The sequence below is a fragment of the Capra hircus genome, chromosome 19, assembly GCF_001704415.2.
Source record: "Capra hircus breed San Clemente chromosome 19, ASM170441v1, whole genome shotgun sequence".
Classification (NCBI taxonomy): Eukaryota; Metazoa; Chordata; class Mammalia; order Artiodactyla; family Bovidae; genus Capra; species Capra hircus.
Genome location: NC_030826.1, coordinates 43,051,228 through 43,072,224, shown reverse-complemented (window position 1 = coordinate 43,072,224; position 20,997 = coordinate 43,051,228). Strand labels below are relative to the sequence as shown.

Genomic DNA, 20,997 nt, shown 5'->3' with positions numbered 1-20,997 from the left:
GATTTCCTGGTATCACATGTGCCAGCGCAAAATGAGATTTTCCTTCCCCCACAGGGACATCTGTACTACAAAATGAGCTGTTTGTGTATGTGGAACAAGAGGGAGACTTTTTTTTTCTGATCATAAAATGAACCACGAGGCAGCAGAGGAATTTCACAATTTGTGTGTAAAAAGCGGCATATGTGATCTAGATGATTGGTCTCAGCCTGGTACTGCCACTCTTCTTCCACCCAGAGGTTCAGACAATAAAACACAATTGCTTGGAAAAATCATTGCAGGAGGCACCAGAACATCTCACCTCACGCCAGCATTTTACTGGCCCTGAAAGGCTTCTACCTGCCAGAGAACTCCTGCGTGGAGAGCAGCACAATCACCAGGAATAGAGTAGGAGTCACCGTTTTCCTCTCAAACCTGCTCCTCTTCATTTGCCTCCTCAGCACCATCTTCCACCTAGCAGCCCGAGCCAGAAACCTGGTAGTCATTCCTGACTTCTCCCCACTGCCCTTCCCTAAATCTCCAGGCACCCACCACGTCTTGACCGTTCTAACTCTTCAATGTTATTCAGATCCATCTGTCTTCCAGATGGTTACTAGATTCATTCTGGTGATCATTTTACAATGTATGCAAATGTCAAATCACTTTGTAGTGCCCCTGAAACTAACATAATGTTGTACATCAACTGTGTTTCAATTAAAAAAGAAAATCCATCTGTCTTCCATTCCTAGGTATGTACTCAAGAGAAAAGAAAACATATGTCCACACAAAAACTTGTAAACAAATGTTCACAGCAGCGTTATTCATAACAGCCAAAAGGTGGAAACAATCCAAATGTCCATCAACTGATGAATGGATAAACAAAATGTGGTACATTCTGTTCTACAACAGAGTATTCTTCAACAGTAAAAAGAAATGAAGTGCTTATACATGCTACAACATGGATGAATCTTGAAAACACACTAAGTGAAAGAAGCTAGTCCCCAAGGACCACAAATTATGACTCCATTTATACGACATGTCCAGAACAGGTGAATCCAGAGACAGAAAGTGGTTCCCAGCAGCTGAGCAGAGGGGTGAATGGGGGATGATTTCAAAAGGGTCTCTTTTGGGGATAATGAGTTTGTTCTAAAAATTAAGTTGTAGTGATTAATGGTTAGTGATGAATGATTAATAATGGTAATTCATGACTGCACAATTCTGTGAATATACTAAAAAAATTCTGTGACTATACTAACATATACTGAATTTTATGCTTTAAAGGGGTAATTGTTCGGTATGTAAATTATATATCTCAATAAAGCTATTAGGTAAAATCCATCTGTCTCCTTTCCCACTGTCTCACACATACTCACACAGTCAATTCCAGCGGCTGGAACTACACATCTCCCTGAAAACCCTCACAGCTCTTGGCTAGGAGGGCCTGTTCTGTTGACTTGGAATTCATGTTGTCCTGCCCGTCTCGTCTAGGGAACACCCGCACATTCTTCAGGACTAGCTTAGATCCTAACTTCCAGTAAGAACACTGGGCTGGGTGCTCCCCCTCTGAAGACCCAGCGCACCAGTAGCACTGTCACACTCTATGGTAAAAGCCTGTCTACTGGTGGATGTTCCACAGCAGACAGAAGCCTGTCCTCAGATGGCAGCCCTGTGTCTACCCCGAAGTCTGGGAAATGCTCAAAAAACAACCTGTCAAATGAAAGCAAAGGGAGGAAGAAGAGCAGGGATCACATACAAGACCGTCATTCCTTAACAAACTGTTTGGACTACTTCCTAAAATATAATACACAAGACTCACATACACCATAAGCAATTCCCGTCAGCAACAGTTGCATACACCACGTGGTTTCAGAACACAAGCGCCTGTGTTACCTTTCTGCTGCCAGGTGGAGCTGGGTCAAAGATTCTGGTCTGCATCTCACTGGGGAGAGCAGAGTATACTGGGAGGATAATCAGCTCTGGAACATCAGGTCCCAGGGATTTCATTCTTTCATACAGGATCTCGCAAGCAGTATCGATCTCTTCCTGACCAGTCAGGAAGACCAGGATATCACCTAAGAGGAGAACAGGAGCATGAACTGACTTCCTCGGTGTGTGTTCTATACAAAGGCCACACTGACATTCACAGAACTCCAAAAGGTGGAAAACACTCTCATATTCTGATCTCTAACAAATTAAGAGGTTTTCCTCTATCCATGTTTATTCTGTTTGTTGTTTTGGTTTTTTAAATTTTTAAAAAATCTGTGTCCATGTTTAAATAGATGTATTTATACCCTGCATACTATTATTTATATTTTCATCACCACCACTTCAAACATGCAAACCTGAGACCTATAGACCAACCAATATTTAAAAGGCATTTTTTTTTAAATGAGCAAAAATACCCACATCAGGACTTTTGGCCTAAGAGGAAAAATACTCTTTCCCCCTACCTGGCGGTTCTGTTAAGTGGATCTGCATGACTGTGATCAAGCTGGCATCTAGATAATCGGTTTCAGGTTCCTTTGTGTACAATATTTCCACTGGGTATGTTCGACCTGGGATGGTAAAGATGGGAGCTTCATAGAAGTACTGAGAAAACTTCACAGCATCCAAGGTGGCTGAGGTGACAATCAGTTTCATGTCCTGCCGTTTCTGAACCGTCTAAAGGGAAATGCAATGCAGCTTACTAAAACAGACTGCCCAAAAAAGGCACAGGTACTCAAATTCAATTCCCAGGCTTTCCTGGTGGTCTAATGGTTAGGAATCCTCCTGCCAATGCAGAAGAAATGGGTTCAATCCCTGGTCCGGGAAGATCCCACATGCCGCAGAGCAACTAAGCCCACGCGCCACAACAACTAGAGCCTGTGCTCCACCAAGAGGAGCCACTGCAATGAGAAGCCCCACACCACAACTAGAGTAGCCCCTGCTCTCTGCAACTTGAGAAAGCCCACATGCAGCAACAAAGACCCTGCACAGCTAAAAATAAATGATAAAGTAAGCAAATCTTAAAAAATAACATCTATTCCCAGAATTCAGTTCCCAACAGGCAGAAGGGTCACTGAAGAGCATCTAGTTACCTTTTTCAGCAATCCAAAGAGCACATCAGTATGAATTGTCCTCTCGTGCGCCTCGTCCAACATGATGATTGCATACTGAGTGAGGTCGGGGTCGATCAGGCATTCTCGGAGCAACATCCCGTCTGTCATGTACTTGATGACTGTTTCAGGGCTTGTGCAGTCCTCAAATCGAATGGTGTAGCCCACCTAAAGCAGAACAGAAGCGGAAAACCTTAGACACAAACCTCTCCTTTTTGCCATCTTCACTCACGATTTCAGCCCAGACTATTACCCATAATTTTAATAGATAGAATTTGACCAAGATGTACAGTGATTTCCTCAAAGTAAAATCTGCCTGGGGTTTGATCCTGAACAGATCTGATGACCATGAGAAACCCTCTCTCTCTCAGGAGAAACCTGAAAAAAGGTAGTATTATTTCCAGAACAGCGTCATCACCCACTCACCTCTTGGCCTAAGCAACAACCGAACTCCTCTGACACTCTTTTGGCCACAGACATGGCCGCTACTCTTCGAGGCTGGGTACATCCAATCTTGCCCCTGGAAGTGTAGCCTGCCTCCGCCAGGTACTGGGTGATCTGCGTGGTCTTCCCAGACCCGGTCTCTCCAATAACAATCAGGATCTGGTTGTCATGGACAGCCTGAAAGCAACCAAATGTAAGTAAGGTCATTAAAATCTGCCACACCTTACTCAGGAGTAAAATAATTGATTAAGTTCTAACATTAAAGGAGAAAAAGGGGAAACAGTGGTGCACATATGTGAGATGACAACCACGGTTTAAATTTTTAAGTATGCATAGAAAAAAATATTAATGGTGATTTTCTATGGGTGATGTTCTTTTTCAACTTAGTAGGTAAAGAATCTGCCTGCAATGCAGATGTGGGTCAGGAAGATCCCCTGAAGAAGGGAATGGCTACCCACTCCAGTATTCTTGCCTGGAAAATTCCATGGACAGAAGAGCCTGGTAGGCTACAGTCCATGGGGTCACAAAGTGTCGGACACGACTGAGTAACTAACACTTTCACTTTCAACACTTTCCCAGATGGCTCAGGGTATAGAATCTGCCTGCCAATGCAGGAGATGCGGTTTGATCCCTGAGTCAGGAAGATCCCCTGCAGAAAGGAACGGCAACTGCCTCCAGTATTCTTGCCTGGGAAATCCCCACAGACAGGGGAGCCTGGAAGACTGCAGTCCATGAGGTCACAAAAAGAGTCGGACATGACTTAGCAACCGAGCACAGATGCACACATAACAAATTTAAAACTTTAAACTTTTAATTTTATTTACATTTTTGGATGCTCCAAGAAGCATGCAGGATCTCAGTTCCCCAACCAGGGATAAAACTTGGGCCCCCTGCAGTGAAAGCATGAAGTCCTAACCACTGAACCACCAGAGAATTCCATGAGTATTCTTTTTTTTCTTTAAACTGACTCAATTATTTAAAAACGTACTGTCTTCCTTAAACTCATAAAAATACAATGATGCCAAGAGCATAAATTATCCAGCTCACCCTGATATTTTATATACATATATGTATGTTTTTTCAAGAATTATATGCACATGATTAAAGAATTCAATAGCAAATAAAGACAGTTCCTTTCTACTGTCATTCTCAAATCTCCAGTACCTTACCCCCTAAAGTCACTTGATTTCTATACTGTTTATAACAGCAAAGGACTGCCATCAACCTACATGTCTATTAACACAGGACTAGTTAAATAAGCCACAGTACACCCACATAACAAAGCACTAAAAAAAAAATAGGGAACAATGCTGAGCTGTGTCACTGAGGCGGGAAAAAGCAAAATACAGAGCTATATATATAATATGCTGCCATCTAGAAACACACACGGTTCATATAAACGTATGATACCTGTGTGTGTATATACATACATATATTTGTACTTGTTTGTATATGTATAAGAGATCATTGAAAGGATTTGCTGGAAACTAATAAAGTATGTTACCTCAGGAAGGTTTCATGATCTTAAATCAGATCGCAAGAAAATAGAAACAAGTACCTGAAATAAAGACTTGCCTCGATGGGAAGTCAAGCATCCCCATTTTTCTTACTCAACACAATACTCTGTCCACTTGTAATTGCTCCAGGGATCCCCAGTTCAAATAGATTTATTTCCTCATAGAAATAATGTAGAATAATATATATGTATTTTTTTAAGTAGTTGGAAATGTTTTTTTTCCTATCCTCTTCAGAAAAGCCACTTCAAATGCACTGATTTCAATTAAGACATGTCATTTTTAGAAAACACCCTGATTTCCGCACCAACACATCATAAATAGCTTCTCACCTGGACCAGTTGCTCCTTCAGCTTGTAGATGGGGAGGCTCTCCCTTTGTTCAATGATTGACATCTGGGTCTTTTTTCCATATGAAGCTTTGTTGCCCCCAAAGGCATGCTTCTTCCACTCAGGAATGTCATTGGGCATCATCCCAATACCCCTCATGTTGGCAGCAATCTGCCTGCCTTCCGCTGCGAAGGAAAACAGGTGACTTCTTATCAACCTCACTGTCCCTTGCCAACCCTCAACAGATCACATTTCTCCAGTACATTCCTCCTCTCTGCATCCTGTCTTTAAGCCATCATCTCTCCTCTGAACTATTATAAACGCCTCCTAATTCACCACATGTGTTTACTCTTTACCCAGCCAATCCATTCTGCAGGGCACCCTCAATAATCCTTTGGAAATTCCATTCTGATCTTGCCACGCCCCCGCTTAGAACTTTGCACCACTTCCCAGTGAACACCAGGAATGAGCCTCAATTCCTAATGCCATCTACAAAATCCTTGCGGCCACATCTCATCCCTGCCCCCGTGAACTCCACCCATCACTCTGTTACAGCCACACAGGTTTTCTTTCCGACATCACAGCCTCAGCACAGGCTATTCCTCAGCCTGGAATATACTCCCCAACCCCCATACATCCCCATGGACCGACTAAATCCTATTTATCCTTCAGGCCTTTGTCTTCCCAGGGAAGTGACCCACAACAGCCAAACACACCTCTACTTCTTATCTAGCACTGGTTCATGATTTAACTAATTAGTTATTTGGTAATTATCTGGTTAATATCCAACTTCCCCACCAAACTGTAAACCTCATAAGAGCAGGAACCATGTCTGTCTTCTTCACAGCTGTATCCCCATGTACTTAACACAAACAGTATTTGTTATGACTTATCTAACAGTCAGTTAATATTTACTACACAAAGAATTATATGAAAAGAGACATTTCAGAGCTGTATTATCTTTAGAATAAAAATTTTTAAGTTATTCAAAAGAAAACAGCCATCTAATGATTTGACCACAGTTACGAAAACTTTTAAAAAACAAAACAAACAAAAACATGCTCTAACTGAAGGGAAAAATTGCATCACCGAAGTCAAGGCTAAATCTTCAGTTACGTGATGGCAGTGCCCTCTCCTTGCATATTTAAAGGTTCAGATTTTTTTTTAAGTCCACATACCCACCCACCCCCAGAGTCCTACCATCAGGCAGCGGATCAACCCAATGTTTGTTGAGTCCCATGGGAATAGAATCCATCTCAGCTTCCCGCTGTGCTTGCTTAAGTTCCCGCCTTTCTTTGGCCAAGGCACTCTGCATCATTGCTGCTTGGGAGAGGGAGCCATCTGGATTCTAGTGCAACAGAGGACAAGGCAACAGCAGAATGGGATCTCAGCATGCATTGAATATCCAGGAAATAAAATGTAGTTGTTAAGCCACTCAAATCTAAAAAAGAGACTCACCCAGAAGAAACGTCCTATCAACATATTAGACTTCATGAAAGAAGTGGATCAACTGTACCATATTCAAAGAACATGAACAAGGACAGTGATAAATCACTGAAAGAATTGGGCATTTTTGGCTTGAAGATGAGAACCCCAAGAGAAAAGCCATATTCTTATGTATGATCCTGAGCACTAAAATTAAGACCAATGTAGATGCCTCAATAAGACATATTTAGTTCTCTCTAAAGAAGTCTACTGATCAGATCCATCTGGGGATGCAATGGGTCTCCTCAAGAGCTGCTGAATTCCCTGTCACCAACACTGTCAAGCAGACATGAGAAGACCACGTGAGATGAACTACAGAGGATATATGGTTGGATTATAAGCAACAGTTGGGCCTTTAAGATACCTTCTTCCAAACCCCAAATTTTATCGTAACGATGTCATGAATTCTCTTCACAGCTCTACCCTACACAACATCTACTGCTATAGCCTTCTACTGGGAACCCCAATTGGTCAAGTGATCCATTAACAATTGCCCTTGAACCTGTAAGGTGATGACTCAAGCCTTAAAGCCTGGACAAAGGCAGTGATGATAGATCCAGCACTCATATTTATCTCTGCTTCCTCCCAAAACGCACTAAAATGAGACTGTGAGAATTTAAAAGGCGAAAACAACAAAGTCAAGTCAATCTTCCTCTATAACAAAAACATTCTAGACCCCAACCAACAGTCACTACTGCCGCCTATGGCCTGAGTTCTGCTTACTCAGATCTAGTAACCTGCTCTGAAAAACTGAATCGTTACTTTAGGAAAAGAAGTTCACTTGACACATCCAGGTTAAGAGTCCCAGCGTTTCTCACCTTAACGATTTTGATAGGGCTCATGTCCATGCTCTGCTTGGTGTGCCCTCTCAGGAATGGAGGCTCTTCCTCAACCAGCTCAATCTCAAGGTCCTCATCTGGAAATCCCCCAAAAGAAGAATTAGCCAGAAACAAAAGACATAAATGACCAATCATTCTCACATAAACCATTAATTTCCACAGGCATCAGCAATCTTTATCAAAGATAGCTCCCAAGGTCAAAACTCTAATGTGGGTGACTACCCTGCCCAACAGCCATTTCGAAGGCATTTGTGCTCCAGCCTAAGAACGGATCAGAGCTTCTTTCAAAAGAAGTTAAGCCTGTGGAGAATTGTTGTCTGATATTCTAAATGGTACTAAAGCATTTGCCATTCAACTTCATGTGGAATAACAACTCTTAGCCCACGATAGATAGGGGTGGGGGCAGAGTTTAGTTGGATAACATCAAATGTCGGCAAGGATGTAAAGCAACAGAAACTCACTTACACTTATAGTAGTGTAAACTGGTACAAAAACTTTAGGAAACAGTGAGGACTGCCTGGTAAAGTTGAACACACACATGTCCTGCTACCTAGTAATTCTCCTCCTATGTATTCAGGAAAAAGAGACAGTCTTGCACACGTGCATTAAGAGACAAGTACATGAATTTCATAATAGAACTTTTCGTAAAGGCAAACAAAAACCCCCCAGAAAACAGCCCACATGCCCATCAAAAGTAAAATGGATAAATTATGGCAAATTTATACACAGAAAAACTCTACAGCAGTGAAAACGAATGAAATTTAACTATGAAAATCAACACAGATATATACTGAAAGAATAATGATGACTCAAGGAAAAAAAGGAAGTTCAAAAACAAACTAAACAATACAGTGTTTAGGGATAGACAGGTGGTAAGATGCTAAAAAACCAGGAAATAAGGTAAAATTCAGGATGGTGATTACCTAGAAGAGGAAGGAGAAAGGTCTAATCAGAGCGAGCATGTAAAGGCTTCAAAGGTGCTGATAAAGTTCTACTCTTATGGCAGAAAGTGAAGAACTAAAGAGCCTCTTGATGAAAGTCAAAAAGGAGAATAAAAATGTTGACTTAAAGCTCAACATTAAGAAAACTAAGATCATGGCATCTGGTCCCATCACTTCATGGGAAATAGATGGGGAAACAGTGGAAACAGTGGCTGACTTTATTTTTTGGGGCTCCAAAATCACTGCAGATGGTGACTGCAGCCATGAAATTAAGAGACACTTACTCCTTGGAAGGAAAGTTATGACCAAGCTAGATAGCATATTCAAAAGCAGAGACACTACTTTGTCAACAAAGGTCCATCTAGTCAAGGCTATGGTTTTTCCAGTAGTCATGTAAGGATGTGAGAGTTGGACTATAGAGAAAGCTGAGTGCAGCAGAATTAATGCTTTTGAACTGTGGTGTTGGAGAAGACTCTTGAGAGTCCCTTGAACTGCAAGGAGATCCAACCAGTCCATCCTAAAGGAGATCAGTCCTGGGTGTTCACTGAAAGGACTGATGCTGAAGCTGAAACTCCAATACTTTGGCCACCTGATGTGAAGAGCTGACTCATTTGAAAAGACTGTGATACTGGGAAAGATTGAGGGTGGGAGGAGAAGGGGACGACAGAGGATGAGATGGTTGGATGGCATCACCGACTCAATGAACATGAGTTTGGGTAAATTCCAGGAGTTGGTGATGGACAGGGAGGCCTGGTGTGCTGCGGTTCATGGGGTCGCAAAGAGTCGGACACGACTGAGCAACTGAACTGAACTGAACTGGGTGGTGGGTACACAGGTTTTCATTTGTTATTGTTATATAAACCATATACACTTCATCAAGGAATTTATTTCACAATTAAAAAAAAAACTACCAATAGGCTAAGCTTAAAAATTGTTTCCATGGCAACTCAGTGGTAATCTAGGTGGATCTAAGGTTTAGAGAACAATTACTAAAAATATGAGATCAAATTCACTCCCCCAAATACTAGAACTTCTTGTATCTTAAAAACTGCTTGTAAGCACCTTATATTCTAAAAACTGATCATAAGCAACAAGTACAGCAATATACAAATATTTATCAGAAAAATAAGGTTTTTTTGCCTCCATCATGAAAGGACCCTTGTTCTTTGAGAGAAGAGCTGTGAGACCCAAGAAACAGATGAGTTTAACCACTGGTTTAAACTACAAATAAACCCTATCCATGGTTGAACTTGCCAACTGTCCTCCCAATCCATCATCCTGGTCCATCTAAGTGGCTGGTTACCTTCTTCATCATCCACTTTAGGGAGAATGCCAGTCTCTTCATCGAAGTCTGGGAACTCTTCCTTGGAAAGGACATTGGCAGCAATCATCTAGCCAAAGGATAAAAGGAAACATTCATTGCCTGCTAGATCAACACTCTTCTTTTGACTTTATACAAAGACTTCATGTAGGAAACCGAGGTTTTTTTCCTCTGCTGACCCAAGACTGCAGGGCCTCAAACACCATATATCCCACCCCTGGGGGCACAACATCACGCCCAAAAGCACAGCTCAAGAGTCGCATTCCCAGGACATGTTATCTGCTCCCTGACTCCACAGCACTCTGCACAGTCCGTATTATGTAGAAGGTAAACTTTCCCAGTTATATGCTTCAATTTGTCTCCTCTGCTGGACTTGGGAGTTCCTCAAAGGCAGGAACCATGAAACATTTATCCTCATAGCCCTAGTTTTCGCACAGTGGCCTGGCACACTGGGGTTCTGATGTTTACTGACAAATGATGAAAACAGGAACAATCGTTCAAACAGCACTTAACCACATACAGATCTAAGAACATCACTTCTACTAACTCATTTAATCCCCACAATACCAACACTGGCCCTGTTTTACAGGTGGGGGCTCTGAGGCACAAAGAGGTAGTATAACTTGGCTCAGGATGATAAGCTGAGTGGTCTGAAGCCCAGGGTCCACACTCATAACCATCATGCTACACCCTGAATGACTGTGGCCATAAAAGCAAAGGGGCCCGACCTGCTTGATCTCCCACTTCTCTGGGTCAGAGATGCGGGTAAGGCGCTTGCGCTCTAGTGAGTCATCCTCTACTTCAGGGGCACTGACGAGGGACAGGTGGGTAGGCCTGTCTGGATTTCTCATAGAGGTCTCTTCGTTGGTCTCCCCGACAAGATTCCGCCGTCGATTTGGGTTTAGATCTTCTCCAGTCTCTTGATCCACATCCTAAGGCACAAAAACCAGGGAGAGCGTTTACTTGCCGTTCTCTTATGCCTCCTTGACCACCAGATGTGGAAATCAGCTGCATATCTCACCTACCTTCATGCTCAAGCTGGTTTTGGTCCCAGTGAAGGACAGCACTTTGACCTTGACCCTCTGGCCTTTGCTCACCACGTCAGCCACATTGGCCACACGGCCTTCCCGCCGGAGCTCAGAGATGTGCACCAGGCCTTCCCACCGCTTCCTGAGGAAGTCAGACACATCAGGAACATGCCTAAAATACCTTTCCCCCAACCATTCTCCACCCTTATTGGAAATGAACGAATGGAAAGGGGTATTAAACTCAAGAGCAAAGTTCCAAGAAACTGGGCAAACAATAAACTAGAATTACCACCTTCCCAAAGAAAAAGTTGGGGGTTAGGGTGGAGGTGGGGGGCAACAAATTCTTCTGTGTCAGCTAGCAAAAGAGTGGATCTCCTGAAGTCAGAGGAAGGAATAAATGGCTCTATGACATTTCAAATAAAAGGTCAACTTCTAACAGCCTGACACAGTCACTTTTTAAAATATGAAAATCCCCAGTGATAAAAGAAATTCTGCCCTTTGCTGGTGTCATTACCTCAGTCCCTCCAGCTGCACGAAACATCCAAACTGCATGATGCTGGTCACCTTGCCGTTGTAAATGTCCCCAATGGCGGGTTCTTCTGGGGGAGGGCGGTCCACGTGTTTATCCCGCCATCTGTCCAGATTCCGCTCCCCATACTTGTCTCGGTCTTTCCGATCTCTGGGGGGACTTTGACTTCTGCTCCTGGACCGGTATCTAGACTTCCCCTTATTCCTGTCCCGGGTCCGGGAACGTGATCGAGAGCGGGACCGGTGTCTCCGCTTATGGTCTCTATCACGTTCTCGCTCGCGGTCACGGTCTCGCTCTCGGCTCCGGCTGCGCTTCTTTTTCTTGGCCTTGTCCCTAGCAACAAATACTTGTTTGAGAAACAAAACCAACCCAATTCCATCCTTACCTTCCCAAGTACCTAACACAGTGCCATGCATATGGAAGGTACCCACTAAATGCTGAACTGGAGTTTCAGTAACTATGACTGACATCCCTGAAGGCTAATAACAGAGGAGACCACAAACATATTCAGCCTTCTTTCAACCCAGGTTTCTATCTTCTGAACATCTCAGCACTTGCTGCCTAAACACTCTCGCCAGGGAGGAATGAAAACAGATCCAACAGCATGGTACGTGGCCAGTCTAGATTCTGTAAACTTGCCCAGAGTTTTGCTTGGCTGGTCCACAACTCAAATATCACTATATCCTAAACTTGCAAAGGATAGGACGCTAGGGACAAACCGGTGCTCCGTGTCTCTGTGCTTCTCCTGGCCTGCTGCACTGGGCATCAAGGCTTCCAGTTCTTTTAGGACATCCACAGCAACTTTCACATCATCCTCGTCCAGCATGGTCTACAGAGACAGAGGTAGCCATGTCAGGAGAAAAGGGGACAAGAAAAGTCCGCTCTCAAGAATCTGTACTTCAGGGTCATCTGCAAATCTAACAGTCCCTACAGTTCTGACCACTAATGTGAGGGAAGCAGAGGGGGCAGAGATTTCCAACACAATTTGAGACAGAGGGAGAAGCAATGAGCAAAGGCTCCTGGAAGTCATTTCCACACTTGGCAAATCCCCTTTGTCCTTAATACAAGCCTTATGGTGACAATTAGGTACCACCCCTCCCATGAAGAAGGAAATGGTAACCCACTCCAGTATTCTTGCCTGGAGAATCCCATGGACGGAGAAGCCTGGTAGGCTAGAGTCCATGGGGTCGCAAAGAGTCGGACACGCCTAAGCGACTTTACTTTCCTCTCATGAAAGCATGCAAGTGATGATTATGAACAGAAAACAGACGTCAAAATTTTCACACAGCACTCTCCCTCTACACTCCCTTCCCTCTTTCACTTCTTTACTTTTCTCCATAGTTCTCATCACTATCAGCTATATCATCTACTTACTTGGGTACTGCCTGTCTCCTCCCCACTAGAGAAGTTTACATGTTCATTCCCTGCCCCAGTACCAGGATGTAATGTCCAAGAGGGCAGACACTCTGGTCTGTTTTGTTCACCACTGTACCCTGATAGTTATAACAGCTTGGCATATAGTAGGTACTAGTGAAATTGAAAAATCAAAACACTTTGAATCTGCCTGCCAATGCAGGAGATGCGGGTTTGATCCCTGGGTCAGGGAAGATCCCCTGGAGTAGGCAAGCCGCTCCAGTATTCTTGCCTGGAAAATTCCATGGATAGAGGAGTCTGGTGGGTTACAGTGCATGGGGTCGAAAAGAGCCAGACATGACTGAACACATACACACAATATGTGACAAAGAAAAAAATCTAATTTTGCACAACAGGCAGTTGTTTCAGAACTTTAAGTTATTTCATACCTATTCCATATCCCTTAATCATTGCTTCCCACAATTCCCAATCTCATTTCCCTGGAATATCATTCTCTGAACCCTTTAACACTACTCTACACATAGTACGTGCTCAGGGAGTGGCCAGACACTTTTACTTTGAAAAAATACTAATATGCTACAGTGAAGGCAAACTTAAAACTAATAACTAATGAGACAGAGAAAAGGGGTGAGGTGGGGGGACATGTAGCTGCAGTAGACAAGCTCAAAATGGTATCAGTACCCGAACAGAAGGGTTGTCTGGCTGGCAAAGGACTGGGAAGAGTTCCTTCAGCTTTTCTTTTTCAGTCTTGGGCTTAACAACTGGATCTTAATTCATTAAAAGCATAAAAGAGTTAAAAAAAAAAAAGACATAATTAATATTCTTAGAGATTAACAAAAGAACTTCAACATTAAATTTGCATCAAACTAAAAACATTTTTCTACATATTACTCTTATACATTACTATAAACATAATTCAACTTCCTAAAAAAAAAACATACTGATTACAAAACCTTCAACAACTATACTGGCACTGGGATGGGGAGTATGATTCAATATGCATTTGATTGGATATGTCTTATTTCTTTAATCTACTTGTTCAGCAGCTGCAGCAGGGTCAGTTCAGCTCAGTTCAGTCGCTCAGTCGTGTCCGACTCTTTGCGATCCCATGAATCGCAGCATGCCAGGCCTCCCTGTCCATCACCAACTCCTGGAGTTCACTAAAACTCACGTCCATCGAGTCGGTGATGCCATCCAGCCATCTCATCCTCTCTCGTCCCCTTCTCCTCCTGCCCTCCATCCCTCCCAGCATCAGAGTCTTTTCCAATGAGTCAGCTCTTCATATGAGGTGGCCAAAGTACTGCAGTTTCAGCTTTAGCATCATTCCTTCCAAAGAACACCCAGGGCTGATCTAAATGCAATTTACAGGATGCTCACAACCTAAACCATACTGGAGACGAAGCTTGGCTAGAAGGTCTGCTCACCTTTGCTAGTAGAAGGCTTTGCTGGCGGCCGCATGGTTTGTATGAGACGCAGCAAGTTACTAATGAGTGAATCCTTTGAAAAAAAACAGAACAAAGATTGTCAGCTCCTGGATCAGTGCTTAAAAACACTAAGAAAAGGAGTGTCCTTTAGAAAGAGTGGTAATGCACCTGAACTTACCTAACTGGGACAAATAAAGCAGAGTGGCAACCTGATGTGGCCTGAACCTAGTAACATACCTCAGAGAAAACTGATATTTATGACTCTTTGCAGGCATGTGACTTAGTTCCCTTCAACTATTTTATTTCCCATGGTTTAGAACTACCTTTCACACCTAGACTGTTGTTTTTGACTTCTTGATTCATAGAACAAGAATGTAAGCACCCATAAAGATTTAATAATGGAAATTCTGCCCGATTTTCCTAGAAAGGTGTCACAGGCAATTCAGTTATATCACCACTGCTAGTGTCATGAAAACATCACATACTTAATGGTGCACTTTACTGACATGTACTATCAAAATTTAAATCCAACAGTGACATTAAAACAAAACAGGGGTCTCTATGTACACATACCGTAAATTCTGCCCCATTTTTGACCAGCGAAGCCTTGAAAGTATCAAAGGTGGTATTTTTCTCAGCAAGACTGATCACAAATTCAGCTGCAAACGAGAAAACCAGGAGAATGGAGACTTGAGGAAGAAATCAGTTTCAAGCATGTTAAAAATAAAACCAGTTTGGTTATCCAACGGTCTTCAGTCTTCATAAAAACCAAAAAGCACCATTCAGTAAGAGTAGAGAAAGAATTTAGATTATCAAGATTATCCATGTATGGCCTAGTTAATCTTCACAAATAAAAAGAAAACATGGATCACCAGGCCTTTGAGTGCATTTGAGAGAGGAAGACCTCCTTGTCGCAGATCATTGTACTCTTCATGAAACTCCTGCTGCTGCTAAGTCGCTTCAGTCGTGTCTGACTCTGTGCAAACCCATAGACGGCAGCCCACCAGGCTCCCTCGTCCCTGGGATTCTCCAGGCAAGAACACCGGAATGGGTTGCCATTTCCTTCTCCAATGCATGAAAGTGAAAAGTGAAAGTGAAGTCGCTCAGTCAGTCCGACTCTTAGTGACCCCATGGACTGCAGCCCACCAGGCTCCTCCGTCCATTGGATTTTCCAGGCAAGAGTACTGGAGTGGGGTGCCACTGCCTTCTCCGCTTCATGAAACTACTAGGTATGTATTCCGCCATACAGATTCTAGAGGCAAGCATGTCCAAGGTCATAAGGCGACACACATGTGCACAGGCAGGCACACACGGACACAGTAGGATGCTTTCCACAGCTTCTGAAAAGACTCACATGATCTATAAATATACGAGGTCCAGGCAGCCGCTGGGTGGTACAATATCCAAGGTGGTGTAAGACTCACTTGCTCCCTACCCTCAAATTTCACAAACCTGCCTAGTTCTCAAAATTTCCAATATTAGAACTATTTATTAATTAAGAGACTTGCAGGAGAAAAGTGCATTTTATGATAGATTGAGAAAACTGCCTCAACTTCTAATGATTTCAGTTGGACTTTTTTTTTTTTTTTTGCTCATGCCATATGGCTTTCAAGATCTTAGTCCCCCAACCAGGGATTGAACCCAGGTCCTAGGCAAGGAAAGTATGGAGCCCTAACCACTGGACCACCAGGCAATTCCCTTCATTTGGATTTTAATCCTAAAAAATAATAATGATAACATGGAAGATCTGGATAACCAACTTATAAACTAGTACCACATATCATTTCCAGGCTGAAATTTGCCTTTACCCTTTTTATGATGTTAGTGAAAGCCAGATGCCATCAGGTTTTTATTTAATAACAAGTTAATAACAACAGTGCCAATGGTTAAGACTTCTTAAACATCTACGACATTCGAGGCACTATGCTAAGTGCTCCACATGGGTTACCCCTATGGTTCTCACAACAGCCCTTATAGGTAGGTAGTACTATTGTCCCTGTTTCACAGATGAGGAGGCTGAGGGTTTGAGACAATGACCTACCCAAAAATAATTGGTGGAACCAGAACTGGAATCCAGAAATCTGATTTCAGAGCCCAAATTCTTTAGAGAATGTGAACAGAGAACTAAATCACATGGTGCGGGTCATACAATGCTCAAAAGAGGCAATCCTAAAGCAGTCACCAGCATTCATACTGTAGCTGTCATTAATGAGGATTTATTTTTAATTTTCAGAATTATATGAGGGTATCATATAACTGAACTATCAAAAATGAATCAGTAATTAAAAACTAGTTCATTGTTGAAAACAGGAAAAATAATGACATTGATTTAAATGATAATACATCAAGGTCAAAACAAAAAAATCAAGTCAACAAGTAAAACACACAAGAAATAAATATTTAACTTTCTGTTATTAAAACCAACTCTGGAAGTTTAGCTTTTTTGTTACTAAAACCAACTCTGGCAATCACACTTTGCCAGTATTACTATTTTTAATGTTACTGGTTCCATAAATCTGTATTTAACAGTGTGATACTGTGATTTATAAGAAGAAACACATATTTGGTTTCTATCCCTGGTGTGGAGCTCTCCTAAATGCAGAGAATAAGTTATTATTTTTTTTACTTTTCTGAGATAACCTTAGGAAAATCCCTAGATAACTAGGATGAGGGTAGGTTGTCAAGGAAACCAATCAAGAGATTAGAGGGCTGGAACTTTCAGCCCCACCCTGATCTCTGGAAGGGGAGAGAGGCTGGAGATTGAGTTCAGTCATTAATGGTTGGATGGCATCACTCAACCATGGACATGAGTTTGAGCAAACTCTGGGAGACAGTAAAGGATAGGAAAGCCTGGCGTGCTGCAGTCCATGGGGTCGCAAAGAGTTGGACATGACTTAGCAACTGAACATCATCATCAATGGCCAATGATTTAATCAGCTGTGCCTATACAATGCGAGCTGTGCCTATATAACACATGAGTGCTCATACAATGAGGCCTCCATAAATACCCAGAGAGGGTTTGGAGAGTTTCCAGATTGGTGAATGCACGGAAGTTCAGGGAGAGTGGGGCACTCAGAAAGCATCGGAGCTCCTCTCTCCTTGTTACTTATCTTCCATTTAGCTGTTACATCCTTTTATAATAAATCAGTTAGTAAAATGGCAATCCACTCCAGCACTCTTGCCTGGAAAATCCCATGGATGGAGGAGCCTGATAGGCTACGGTCCATGGGGTCGCAAAGAGTCGGACACGACTGAGCGACTTCACTTTCACTTTCTCAGTTCTGTGAGCCGCTCTAATAAATTAATCAAACCCAAGGAGGGTATCATTGAAACCTCCAATCTATAGCAGGTGACAACCTGGACTTGCAAGTGGCCTATGAAGGTGGAGGTGGGACAGTTTTGGTCTCAAGAACTTTTTGTTTCCTCTAAAAAGAGCTAACTCGTTAGTACTCTGTAGTTTAAAAGAGAGAGGAAAACAATGTATGCCCACTGAGGGAATCTATCTTGTACTCTACTGTATTCCTAATCCCCCAGCTCAGTGAACATTTCCTGAATGAAGGAACATATTACCCAGAGAGATAGCAACCTGACCAGTCTATCACCTCATTATCAAAAAAAAAGAGTAAACTGAGAAAAAATTACACAAGATAGGCACATCTTGATGACAAGCAAGAGAAAAGTGAACTAAAATACACAGGTGCTACATGGTAACCCTGTGAAGAACACAGTATCATCCCTATTTCACAGATAAGAAAAACAGCTGCAGAGAAACTATGTATCTCACCCTAGATCATACTTCTAACCTCCCTGACTCCTCTTCCTCTTGCATGTGTCCTTTTCTTCCATCTCTCCAACTGATGACTTTATCTTCATTTAGAAAACAGAACTGTCAAATGGGAACTCTCTCCCTCATCTCCCTATCACCTACCCCTAAACCCATCTGCATTTAAAATCACATTCTGCCCTCCTTCCAGTTAAAATGAAGCATCCCTCTGCCTATCAAGTCAATTCCTCCACCCATGCCCTAGACCCTATCCATCCCTCTGCCTCCAGGAGGATTCCACCTGCCTGCAGCCTGAGCTGTGGGGCCCTAGTCTTTTCCATTTCCTCAGTTTGTATTCGCCCCATGTGCAATTTGTCCCAAGACGTCTGATGTTTGAGAGACACTATACACATTGGTGCTTCAGAGACAGTATAAGCATGAATGGTTAAGAGCACAGTTAAAGTTACAGACTTGGATTCCAGACCAAGCTCACCTCACATTTTGATACGTGATCTTGAGGGGGGGTACTTAATTACTCAGAGCCTTGTTTTCGTAATCTATAAACAGAAAATACTATCTCACAGGATGGTATGAGGAGCAAATAAGACAACGTAAAACACTAAGCATACTATCTGGCACGTAGTGAGAACTCAGTAAGTGGCTGCCATGAAAAAAAACATCATCTTCACCATCATCATCATGTGACTCTGCGTTGCTGCTGTTAACGCTGTTTAATTATCTGGGACTCGGGGGGGTGGGGTGCGGGGGGGCCGGAAGCAGGGGGTTAGAGGGGGAAGCAAGCAGCGACGGCCGCTTCGGGTTTCACTGACAGTTCTGGGAAAAGCGTTCTAACAGCTCGGCGTGGAGAATTCTCAAGAGGCGGCCACGGCCGCAGGTGCTCTGGGCCAAGTCTCTGTGACAGACACACACACACACTCGGCCCATCAACCCCCCTTCTCCTTCCGCTTTCCTCGAGCCCAGACCCAGAGGCCACACGGACCTCCGCAGACTCACCCAAATCCTTGTCGTTGATACCTAAGTGATTGTCCAGCTCGGTGCAAACCTTTGACACCAAAGACAGATACTCGAGTTTGGCGAGTTCTTCCGCGGGGCCTAGCTCTGTCCCGGGCACAGCTCCCGCCATGGCCACAGCCACCGCCATGGCTACGGCTTCCCGGGGACCCTCACCGCGGCCCTTCGGAGCTACTTCCACCTGGCCCCTACGCTGCCGGGCCCCCCGAGCTCCTCCCGCCCCTGCTCCAGTTTCAACTTCCGGGTCGGCGCACCTCTCTTTTGTTTACGATAAATCGAAAGCTCCAGGAACTTTTCTCGACGTAACCGGATGGATCATAGAGATCAGACAGGAAGTGCTCGAGGAAGGGACCGCTGAATGGGTTACTCAGCACGCTGACGGGCGCCCTCTATAGTTCAGCGATCTTCTTCGCCGGCTTTCGGGCACGAAAACATACACTCTCCACGCGCTTCCGCCCTGTGTCGGCAGAGGGCGACCGTGGCCTGCGCAGGGTGAGCGGAGGAGGCGGGCCCCGCCACCTCCTCCCGTCTCCTCTCCCCCGGCCCCGCCCACGCCCCCAGACACACCCGCCGCGCCTGCGCTGTGGAAGTCTTGGAAAAAAAACCTGAATTCAACTCTGGAACAGGCAAGATTGGCTTAACAGGAGACCCGTATATTCCTGGGGCTTTGCATCTGCTCGGATCATAACGATTTCAATAAATTCTGTAACAAATCAGCAGGCGATGGAGCCTAGTTCTAGCATTAACTCACTTTACAGATGAAGAAACTGATACTTCCTCTACCTAGCTGAGTGACCTTAATCCCTTGGGCCTTAGTTTTCTTGTCTGTAAACTTTGCTTCTCGGCCTTTTGGCTGAGATTGCAGACTGTAAAGCGTCTGTCTACGATGTGGGAGACTCGGGTTCGATCCCTAGGTCGGGAAGATTCCTTGGAGAAGGAAATGGCAATCCACTCCAGTACTATTGCCTGGAAAATCCCATGAACAGAGGAGCCTGGTAGGCTACAGTCCATGGAGTCGCAAAGAGTCGGACACGACTGAGCGACTTCACGTTCACGTTCAAACTTGGATAATATTGCTCTAACTGGGTTTAGGTGATGACCAAATGAGACAACTATACAAGGATCCTGATTCATAAACACAGTACAATGGTAGTTGCTATAATCCCAAAGCTGAGACAGTGGTCACCATCAAGTCTGTCAAGCATAGATCCCCAAAGTCTGAGACACCAGAGAGCCGCCTGGCTCCTCTCCTGTGAAAACCACTTCTCAACCCCCAGTTTTCCAGATACTGATACCCTCAGTCCTCTCAGAACTTGTTCCCTCAAATATCAACTGTGCTATGAACCCAAAGTCAGAAAGCTCAGGTCTCCCAGCTTCTGCTTCAGGTCCCCTTTTACTTTGTGACAATTCCAAGTGGCTCAGTGGTAAAGAATCTGCCTGTCAGGTAGGAGATGTGGATTTGATCCCTGGGTCTGGAAGATTCCCTGGAGAAGGAAATGGCAACCCTCTCCAGTATTCTTGCCTGGGAAATCCCATGGACAGAGGAGTCTGGGAGGGGTGACTGTCCATGGCGTTGCAAAGAGTTGGACACAACTTAGCAACCAAACAGCAGCAGCAGCAACATGGTGAGGTGAGGATTTTCCCACACCCCACCACTCTGCACGATGAATGAGGAAACAGGAGGCACCCCCAAGTGCCTTTTGATGGCCTTTTGCTTTTACCTTCAGGGTCCATTACCCTACTGCATCTTTGAACTCTGTTCTTTCATCATCTCACTATGGTTCTCATCACTTCCAAGAGCTCCATGTTTCCAGGATCCTAAGGATCAGCACTGTACCCTCTGTGTTCTTCCCACTCCCCTTTCTCTTCCTCTGTTCCCACGTGAATGGGATGGGAAATCTTG

At 43.8% G+C, this 20,997-nt stretch overlaps 1 protein-coding gene across 1 annotated transcript in view; it reads right to left on the bottom strand.

Moving 5' to 3' along the window:
- The window catches only part of DHX8 (DEAH-box helicase 8), a 28,645-nt gene extending 9,254 nt beyond the window's left edge, over positions 1-19,391 (bottom strand). Inside the window, exons 1-16 of the mRNA XM_005693898.3 lie at positions 19,077-19,391; positions 14,873-14,958; positions 14,300-14,372; positions 13,557-13,642; positions 12,221-12,330; positions 11,487-11,834; positions 10,970-11,114; positions 10,673-10,876; positions 9,927-10,014; positions 7,662-7,759; positions 6,559-6,706; positions 5,362-5,543; positions 3,498-3,692; positions 3,054-3,239; positions 2,427-2,637; positions 1,867-2,048 (exon numbers count right to left, since the gene is read on the bottom strand). Coding sequence (XP_005693955.1) covers positions 1,867-2,048; positions 2,427-2,637; positions 3,054-3,239; positions 3,498-3,692; positions 5,362-5,543; positions 6,559-6,706; positions 7,662-7,759; positions 9,927-10,014; positions 10,673-10,876; positions 10,970-11,114; positions 11,487-11,834; positions 12,221-12,330; positions 13,557-13,642; positions 14,300-14,372; positions 14,873-14,958; positions 19,077-19,224 — 2,490 coding nt within the window. The 5' untranslated portion in view covers positions 19,225-19,391. The remainder of the gene's footprint in view (positions 1-1,866; positions 2,049-2,426; positions 2,638-3,053; positions 3,240-3,497; positions 3,693-5,361; positions 5,544-6,558; positions 6,707-7,661; positions 7,760-9,926; positions 10,015-10,672; positions 10,877-10,969; positions 11,115-11,486; positions 11,835-12,220; positions 12,331-13,556; positions 13,643-14,299; positions 14,373-14,872; positions 14,959-19,076) is intronic.